Source organism: Pygoscelis adeliae, unplaced genomic scaffold (genome assembly GCF_000699105.1).
Source record: "Pygoscelis adeliae isolate BGI_AS28 unplaced genomic scaffold, ASM69910v1 Scaffold66, whole genome shotgun sequence".
Lineage (NCBI taxonomy): Eukaryota > Metazoa > Chordata > Aves > Sphenisciformes > Spheniscidae > Pygoscelis > Pygoscelis adeliae.
The window spans coordinates 6,025,501-6,036,217 of NW_008825167.1; the positions used below are offsets into that span (position 1 = coordinate 6,025,501).

At 36.1% G+C, this 10,717-nt stretch overlaps 1 protein-coding gene across 1 annotated transcript in view; it reads right to left on the minus strand.

The window, feature by feature from the left end:
- Positions 1 to 10,078, minus strand: part of LETM1 (leucine zipper-EF-hand containing transmembrane protein 1) — a 30,302-nt gene extending 20,224 nt beyond the window's left edge. The window contains exons 1-4 of the mRNA XM_009328787.1: positions 10,023 to 10,078; positions 6,900 to 7,356; positions 1,909 to 2,052; positions 766 to 903 (exon numbers count right to left, since the gene is read on the minus strand). Coding sequence (XP_009327062.1) covers positions 766 to 903; positions 1,909 to 2,052; positions 6,900 to 7,356; positions 10,023 to 10,024 — 741 coding nt within the window. The 5' untranslated portion in view covers positions 10,025 to 10,078. The remainder of the gene's footprint in view (positions 1 to 765; positions 904 to 1,908; positions 2,053 to 6,899; positions 7,357 to 10,022) is intronic.
- Between the last annotated feature and the right edge of the window lie 639 nt (positions 10,079 to 10,717).

Here is a 10,717-nt window from a genome sequence, read left to right on the forward strand (position 1 = left end):
TGATGGTTGCTGGCTCGATCTCTTACTCAACAGCCCCACAATTAAGAGAAATCAGAAGTGTGAGCTGACCAAGGTAAATCCTATTCTGAGAAGATTTAAGAAGGTATTTTTCATCTCTCCAGGGAATACCTTACCCTTACCTACAACTTGGTGAAAGGAAACACTGTCAAACCTAAAGGCCATCAATGTAGGAGGCAGATATCTGACATTTAGTCTCTGTGTCAGCAACTGCTTGTAAATAGAACAATTTTGTACCAAACACAGCACTCACACTCTAGCAAAACCCCAGATTATACCACATTCTAGTCAGTACCCGAAAGGATTTCAGCAGTATAGCAGCCGTGCATTTAAAAGATGTTTTTATAAACAGAATTAGATTTGACAAAAAAAATTTTACTTTTCCCCCACTAAGTTTTAATCAGTTAATTAGGAAAGAACTTTATCCCACTTTTTTTACACCCAATGTTCAAAAAAAGAGGTCAAAAACTACACGAGTAAAAAGAGAACGAGAAGCGAATGAGCAGAAATATACTGCTTCTAGAATCAGACAGTGAAGTACCAGCTAGAATACCAAAGCTAAGAACAGTAAAACTTCAGCACACTTAAGTATTACTTGCAAAAAAGAGATCTATCCTAAAAAAACCTATTACATCCTGCTCCTTCAAATCCAACAGAATAAAGGTATCTGATGATTACCATAGACCAAACAAAACACCAAGCCATTTTTTTGGTAGGAAGAGAAAATAATTTTTAAAAAATTTTTACCTTTTGAAAGAATGTTGAGAAATCTTTTGTAACATTTCCTTTGGCTGCTTTATTTTTTAAGGCCATCTCCTCAATCGTGTCTTGAAGGAATTTAGCCAATTCAAGCTTTACTCTCAATTCTTTCTTCAGTCTTTCCTCCTGTTAAAAAAATATTTGGTTTTAAAAGTTCTTTCCAGAAATGTGCGCACTAAATACCACTTCTGCCCTCAGACAAGTTATGTGGAGTACTTCTGAACTGCTGTAACACACACATCACAAGAGGACATTCACTCTTACCAAAGATCCCCAAATCACACTGAAAAATAAGTTGATCAGCTCAAAGCTCCACGAAGCATGAGATGCAATGCCAACAGAGTGAAGTGCAGCACGAGTGGCCTCAACTGCTAAAACTAACACGCACCCTCTGAATTAGTAACAAAAAAATAGAAACTAACCAACTTCGGTTTGGGTAATTCCCAACTCTTGTATCCAGCACAGAAATCCTACACTACATCTCATCCAAGGAATTTATCACAGAACTAGAAATTAATGGTTACTTAGATCCAAGTATGCAATCATGATGATTATATCTGTGACTGACTGGAAGCGCACTATGTACAAACCTTTTTTAAGTATTTTGTGCGCTGAAAGAGAAAATTTTGGGGGCTTTTGGGCTTGTGTTTACAAAGCTCTATACAATTCCCAGAAAACTTAACTAAAAGAAATAAAGTTTAAACAAAACAATGTATCAGAAGTTTTTTAAATAATTAGTATACCTACAAAAAACCTTGCATCACGAATAAGGACTACAAATGTTAAAACAAAGTCTGCCCATGTTAATACAAACTAGAAAAAGAGAGTTTGAGCTTTCATTTCTGCTTTGTAAGGGTCATAGAAAATGGAGATAAGGATAGTGAAAAAGACAAGAGAAACTTACAGCCCTGACAGCTAAGCACCTGCAGATATAAAAAGGTAAATCAGGGCAGCACTGTTTCATTATCAGATGTTAACAGCAAGATCATCAAAACAACATAAAGAAAAAGCATTCCCCAAATATGAAAGAAAAATAGTAATTTTTAGAATTTTTCTCATTTCTTTCTTTATCAAAGAAAGTTCTAATTTTTTCAAAACATATTACTGGATCATAAATTCAGACCTGCTTACCTTTTTAGACTTTGTCTCAAATGTAGAGGGAAGCATATTAGGGAACAACTTAAGAGCTACTGGAAGCAAAAATTCCATAAATGGGACAACAAGAAAAACTAGGAAAGGGACCAAGCGGAAGAGATCGGCACATATTCGAAGAAACTGGAAGGGGAAAAAAAAAAGAAATATATTGATAAGCAAAATTTTATATTTAAAAAATACTTGACATGATCATCCACGTTATCACTTAAGTACATGTATATATATTTGCTACAAAGGAAATTTAAAATAACACAGAAAAAGGATGTGATAAAGTCAGTTTTTAGTACCTTTTTCTTCAAGTTGCTATATACTACAGTGCGCTAGAGTTTCACCAGTTTTCAACACTATAGAAAGTATTTCAAAAGCCTCACTGTGTCTCAACAGGATTATTGAACAAGTATCTCATTTAAACCTCTTAAAAGCACCTGAAAACAGGAGGTGGTCATTTGTTGTCGTTAAAGCTGCTTAACTTCTTTTATTCATCTTTATTTGTGCTCCACCACTTCTTACATGCATGAGCTGCTATGGACTAAGTAATCAAGAATAAAATGAAAGATCCCTCCCCCTCTGCCTTTTAACAATTGTAATGTACATTTAAATCCAGGGTAATGAGCCCAGCTTGGTAGATTTTTTTTTTTTTTTTTAAATCACTGCTTTTCTAGAGCAGTAATCCTCTGAAGCAGGCTGATGCATTAGTTACTGAATCTTGAACTGCATAAAATAAATATTGTCCTTCTGATTTCTGTACACCCACAGATGTATATATTAGGCTGTACAGTCTACAATCAAATCTTTCAGTACTCATTGGAAGCTTAATAACTTGGTTTATATTGGGGAGTGTAGATCTTGCATGACTCAACCTTATTTTACAAAGCAAATAACCGGTTATTGGGAATAATGTCAGTTCCTAAATCAGAGACTGAAGGTCAGACATACACTACAGTACACTACTGCCACAGCACTGTCATTCAGCATCATGATTTGATAAACACAGCTATGATTGGCAAAAACTGGCAACTTCAATGCTATTACACAAGTAAATGCATGATTCCCCCTCCATCCCCTCTCCACAGCTCACGCCAATCCAGGGGAACAGCAGCAACAACCAGTATAGATTGCAAGTCACTAGGTCTGCTTTGCTAGAATACAGAACCAGTAAAACATTCAATCATAATTTTCTTAGCATAAAACCAGCCAAAATCTTAAATACAGTTTGAGGAATGCACAAACTCCACACATCCAAAGTTCGACATTTTTCTTTGTATATAAAAAATTCTGATTCCCAGAAGGGATGCTTTGGTCCATTGTTTACAGGCTCAAAGATGTTTTCATTCATTACAACAATAGAAGATAAATGACTACCAGAGAGTTCAAAAATATTTAAGAAAGTTTGGAAGAAAATTTTAAGTCAGAAAAACAAGTACATTTTCCCTAAAATACCTCAAAATATCTATACAGTGCAATACAGAGTTTATTTCTGCCCAGTATCTATTTTTAGACAGTGCATGCAAGTATTTGTAACAAGGCAAAATCCGTATCTAAGGAAGCAGTTTTACAACTGGATTAAGCTAACCTAATGGTAACCTGAGATAACATATGAAGAGTCATGAACACACACTAGCAGTCACAATGTGAAGGTACACCATTGATCCAGCTAAAAGTAACCCATGAATAGATACACTGACAACTGAAAAAGGATCAGCACAAACCAAAAGCGGGGGGAGATGTTGGAAAACCTGATTTGAGCACAGAGCAGGACTGGCCTTTTTTGCAGCAGCACTGTCCTGGATCAGCTTACATAAATCATGAAACTGCACCCTCTGCTAAGTCAAGGAAAACAACTTTGCACAGAAACCCAATACAATGGTGCATGATTACGCACACATTATTTGGCAGCACAGCATGAAAAACTTGTGACTACTCTGTATCTGCTGCTACAGTTCATATATTCCACTTTTCCCTCCTCTGCAGGGCCGAAGAGTTTGTAAAGCTGATAAACTTGCCACAAACTCCATGGTGTTTGCCATCTCACTTCCATGTCCTGAACCATCCTGTTGTAGGAAGCAGCACTAGAGCAATTAGTTTTTAACAGCCAGTATCATATTTTGCAGGTTTTACTTCTTCCTGCCTTCTCTCCTAAGTGTAGATATGTGAACCTGTTGAAACCAAACACTACCAGCAATTGTACAAGCAGAATTTTGGAGCCGACTTTTGGTTTACAGAAGCAACGGCTCCCTTGCATTAGCCACGCTGCAATTGCTTGTTGATGTGGTTAGATTACTTGGATATCTTTCCATTATTGCCTCCAAAGAGGAAGGAAAGGGCAGGCAGAAATAACTCATTTGTCAGTCTGCGTGAAGATAAGATTTCTCTCGGACTGTCAGTTCATATGCAGTTTAATACATTTAAAGCAGTATGTACTTCAAATTTTTTTTTTTTTAAAAAGTTCAGGATGCAAGGTTGTAGCTAAGCTGGCATCAAAGTTTTAAGACTTCTTTAAGTCAGTCAATATACCACAATTTAAGGCTGAGCTGATAAAAATGAACTGTGTTGAAACAAACTTAAAATAAGGTTTAAAAAAAGCACATGTAAACGTTTTGTTCACCTGTAGTCTGGTTTGCTTTTCACTGACTAGGTTCTAAGCCTAACTTGACTCCATTCAAGAGACAGGACGTCCTCTACCTCCATATAAAGAAAACACAAAAACCTAGATTGAGAAAACAACATTACTGTAGTTCTTAAAACTATTTTCTCTACATCTTCTACACTGGAATGCACGCATACAGACATACACACACATTATTAGATAAGAGACAGGCTACATCAATGTAAACACTAATTTATATCTGCACAAAAAATTTCTACTTTAAATAAAATAAGGGAATTGGTACTGAAATCGCACATCTGCACAAAAAAAAAAAATTCAGGAAGGCCAAATGCCAGACCACTATGTAAATATGAGAAAGACAGCTCTGTCATCACTAGATGACGAAACTAAAGGGCAATCAAATGAATAAATCCACCTACTGATGGAATAATGCATGTGTGTCCAAAGATAATGTATTACTTCTAAAGGTTCATGCCTTCTAGAATAGTCCTGATCTTTCAGCATAAATATTTCCATGATATCCATATTTTACTGTTGTTTGCATAATTTCTCAGAAGCATGGCTCAGTGAACAAGAAACAGGCAGGAAAACCAATGGTTCCAGTCTTGCCCTCTGGAGGATTTCTGATTCTGTTTAAACCATGAATTAATTTGTCTCACTTGGTTTTCCAAGTTTTCCAAAGCTCTCAATAAGCCAGCACAAGCCAGCACTGCTACTTCAAGAAGTCCTGCTGTCCTCATTCCCCCCCTATCCTCAGTTACTCTTTTTTGGCACTACATAATCTCCTCTCTTATGTCAGCACAGCCTTTATATTTATTGCTGAGCAATGTTTCAGCTGGATCAGCTGCCAAACATACCCTTGTACTAGTATAAGGAAGAAGGCAAAAATCAGTAGCATGAAGATGCTGAGACCGCATACCATCAGCCAGTGCTGCTGTAGAGAGAGACTAAATGTAATCACAGATGAACTGCTGTATGTGCATTTAACAATTTTTGTTATTTGTCTAACTTTGCGAATATAGGAAAAAAAAAAACTTTTGCATACTGCAATAAGATGGGACATTTTTCAATTACACATGAAAATGTTCAACTATGTACCAAATTTTATCAGGAAATGACTAAAACAATGAGCAAGTATTTGTATTTTTGATCATTTAACAAAAATTTTGAAGGCAGAGATGTGAACCTAACACACTGCGTATACAGTGTACAAACTGCAGAGAACCAGACCGTGGTTGCAAGCAGCACTATTCACTCCTGCTGCCAGAGTAGATACACTGTTCACTCTCCAACATTTCTTCCAGCACATTTTTTTCCAGCAACAGCTGAAATGCCACACACCCCCCTTTTTTTTTTTTAAAAAAAAGGCAGGAAGAGAGACTTGAATATTTTATCTGTATAAATTGCTTAAACATCTTGGCTTTAAAAACAGTAAAATGAGAACTATTAAATCAGCATGTTTGATATATTGCTAATGAATTGGTGAAGTTGAATACCAATGCATTCTTCCAAAAAACTTTTTTTAAATTATACCTGTTTTAAAACAGCTTATTATTTTGCAGTCTTTCCATATAAGAGCTCATGTCAAATGTTTTTAAATATCCATATATTGTTTAATTCTAGTTGTATATGCATATTTACTTCATCCACAAACTGAAATTACTATTGAAATGCATGTATATTATCCTAATTTGAAAGCGCTCTCATTTTGCACTCCAGATTTCATCTCCATCCCCTCTTCCCTTTTCTTTAAAATTATCAGTTGCATTTTTACAGTTTCATAAATGTAAGCTACAAGTCATAAAGGAAAAACAAAAGTATAAAACAAAAACTTTCCTCAATTTATCTTCTTTGGACTAAAATTATCTCACAAATATATTTGTAACTGCAATAGTACTAATATCCGATTATCAATCATGCATTTCAGCCTGCAGCTTTTCTTCTGTTTAAAAAAGAAAAACCCACAACAGAACTGGCACAAATCCAACCTTTACTAGAAGTGTCTTCCCTCTATTTTTCCAGCTGGAGTGTAAAAGCAGAGAAAGTGACCGTGTACACACATGTAGCACGTGGATGGGAACTTACAAACAAACCACAACTGCTGTCCACATGACAAAGCAGAAGAATCCTCTGCTGTTCCAGCTAGAAAATACCAAATTTATCTTCAATAATGGGGAACAAGACTAAAATGTTTTGGAGTCAAATCCAAAATTTTTAGTGTTCACATAGGGAGGAGGAGGGAAATACACCTAGCAATTTTAATTCTAGGAACAGAAGACAACAGAAAGAACCAACTCAGTTCAAGTAAAATGGAACAATCACTAAGGATAATCAGACAAAATTGGTATTTACTCAGTACCTGTCTCCGTTCTCGACGAGACAAAGTGTTTCCATGAAGTATTCGCCAGAGCATCCTTGCAGCTATTTTTGTGTCAATCCAGAGTAGTCGAAAACCATGGTAATAGTGCTTCAGTTCATCCACAATCCTCTGTCCAATAGATTTTTTCACAACTTCCACTTCTGTTGGACTATATACAGGACCTCCTTCTTCCAACTTCTTGTTTTTGTCCTTTAAGGACTTCAGTGACTTTTCAACTATGGAGTCATCTTGAAGGGGACGTGAAGAATGCCACCATCTAACTGGAAAATACTGGGGACCTAAAACACCCATGGTTGCTAGTGGCGTCCGTGAGCCAGAAGAGCTCGTAAGAGTGAAGTATATATGTTCAGATCCTTTAGTCCAACAACAGTAGCGACCTTTTTTGGAGTATGCGTAAACAGAAGGGACACTAGTGCAATATTTAAAGTGTACAGTCCTTCAGAAGAAAAAAGCATTCAAGAATTAGCAATAGATCATAAGCTATTTAAATATTTGTATATATTTGTAAAATTATATAAATTTATGTACTCATAAAATGTATCATTTGAGAAATATCTACTGCATATTTAAGAAAAAACCCCAAACCTGTGACTCTCAGGATCAGGATATCTATACCTGAAAAGAACGCTTGGCTGTACTTCATGACAAAAAATAACCTGCAGGGAATTTTCCATTAAACAACTTTGAAAAGGTAGCTTATTTTACTCCAATTCCATGAAGAGTAGCGACCAGAAGTGCTTTCCATATAGAAAGCTACATTTGAAAATAAATCTGTAAACCCACAAGTAACATAAAGCCCCTTCCATTAATTGTCCTGTTTGAACAAAACACTTGAGAAAAAAATACAAGTTGTAGACTTGGGATAGCTGCTGAGTTAGACGAAGAGAACTAGTATCAGAGAAATCTGATTTCATTAGAGTTCCTCTTTTACTATCTCCATGCATCTAGTTTTCCTTTTTCAGCAGAAACTTTATGCACAATATTCCATCATGGTACTGAGCTGGGGCACACAGAACCATCGCTTTTCTACCTTATGCAGAATTTTGTTCTTTTTCTTTAATTAAATGTAAACTGAAGTTAGAAGGAAAGCATTGCTCAAACATCCCAAACACTCACTATACGCAAAGAACTACTCATTATAGTAGGATTGTACATACTTTTATAAAAAGATATGATAAACTTAAAATACTAAATAAAATATTTTCTATAAATGAGTTCCATTAGGTTTCCCTCAAACTGAAATGCCAGCATTAAGTTGTCTACAGGACAGAAATGACTGGGGGGTTTCTTCACTAAGCCCTTGTACTACCAAACCAAAATCAGAATGTATATTTGTCTTCAGTCAATGAACAGAAAATAGATGCAAGTGGCTCTACAGCTGTGAGTAACATTAAGGAAAAAAAAGTTTATTGAACACTTGTAAGTATTAACCTCACTCACTCAATTTTCAGCCAGAAGTACTTTATAAACTTAATTATCATATGCATCCAATGAATTTTAAATTACTTTAATGGTTTTATCCATTTAATGTTATTCAAATAGAGCTTTGTACAAAAAAATTGACTAAATTATTACTTTTTAAAAGACATGGTTATTTTCTAGCTTAAACTAAAGTTTTAAGCATCTGACCATTCACTGGTCAGACAACTGCTGAAACATGCACAGCTACACAAAACATTTTCTTGATTAGCTAGAGAACTACACACTTGCACAGATACTAACTAATGAGAATTATGGTTCCTTCAAGAAAATAAAGTACATATTCAAAACAAGATCAAAACACTTGCATAAATCAATCCACCCTGACTCTAAGTCCAAAAGCAGAGCTCCAGGCCCACAAACTAAGTTCCACCTACATACATCTACATTCTTCTGTATGCAGAGAGGAAGGGAGCTCTGCCAGCAGAACTGGTTCTGAATCTGCAGGGAAAAAAATTTTAAGAAATGTGCCTCTTTGAACACACTTTCACTAGCAGGATGTCAGACATAGAACTTCCATCCCAGGCTGTCCTCAGTACTTATACCATTACAGTCCCTTGCTTTTGGATGTGGGTCATGCAGGGTGCAGGTACTAGTTTGTTTTATTTTAAGCAGCAACATTACATTAACAGCAGCTTTTGGTAAAAAAAATTTCTCAAAAGAATAACAAGAACTTCTGTCCCAGTATTCTGCTGCTCATATAACAGACTTAAAATTGTAAGTTTCCGTTTTTCCAAGAGAGAGGCCCCATATAATAATCTACTAAAAAGCAAACAGAGATTTTTAAAATGCTGTATTAAAAAAACTCTCATAACTAAGTATACAGTAAGCGATATAGAACTAACATGACTAAAAAAGGAATTACTTCGTTTCATATCAGAGGGTTATGTCTAGAGACACAATCCTTATGTTAAAATGGAAACTTACGAAATTGAAAAACAGTCACTGTTTCCTGAGCAGTTAGACTGTAAATAAACTAGAGAATACATATTTTAACATTCCAAGGGAAGGGGTTATGAAATTCATATCCACAAGTATGCCTCGTGAGCCAAGTCAGGAACAGAGAATGGATTCTGCCAGCATCCAACTCCTTAAATTCCATAAGAGCACACAGCGGCTGGATTTGTTTTCAGAAGAGGACACCATCTCCTAGGAGAGCCTCACCCAAGGCTGTAACATTCAGTAAACTATATTAGTTTAATAAAGATATAACTCAAATGATCTACATTCCTAACTGTCAACTATGTTTTTCAAACCAGCTTTGACTGAATGTTTACTCTATTGGAACTTCACAGAGAAAGTATGCAAGAAGCCCACGATATCCCATGGTGTCACCTGGAATCACTCAAGAACGAGATTAATATTCTATTGCTTTCACACTGTAAGTGAAACAAAAAGGAAAGAAGCAGGCGAAAAAAGGAAGATGTCACTTTCCTTCTCCTGCACACAACCAAGCAGGTGAAGAGGGTAATACTCAGACTTCCTTTAATCGGTCAGTAACACAAGCTGAAACTAGTATTTTCACACTTTGTCTAGAAGATTTAAACCTACATTCTATGATAGTATACCAATTGATGGTTTTGTACAGTTTTGAGTTTAAGAAAAAAGTTCATATTTACTCACATTTTGTTTGCCAGCCTCAGGGATGTACAGCTAAGACATGCCCGATCTCCCAAGGTACCTAGAGAAATGCCAATAATTAGCATTAATTCTGAAATTCAGGAAGACATTTACCCATATAGCAAATTGTACACAAACGTGATTTAAAAGACCGACCTTTACTTAGGAATGGCTACTACTGAAAGCACAAAAAAGATGCTGCTTTACAGCTACTGGACTTCCTTATCGTGCACTGTTTGTAAGCACACTCACACTTTAGATGACTGTACATCACAAACAGCCAAGACTGCAATTTTTTTTGCTTTGACAATAACCATGTGAAGTACTGAAGCCCAATACCGCATCCTATTCCAACACAAGTAGAAGCACATGCCTTGTTCTTCTTATTTCTCCCAATCTGTAATCCCAATTTATAGGATAAAAAGAGAAAACAGGTGGGAAGCAATTCTGTAACACGGCTGACATCTCCGTAAGCGTTCAAGCAAATTGTCCATGCATACAGTCGAACTCTGTGGACATATGAGGTACTGCTTGCACTTGTTCAATTGCCTGAAGACAGGTTTCCAAGTCCCTCAGACAAGCAACTATATTGCAGAAAAACTTCACTGAAAGCAAATGTCATTTTTTAATGGCTCCATGCCAACACAGTATTAGATGAGCCAAATGGAGCACCTGGTAAGTGTCTAGGATGAAAATGT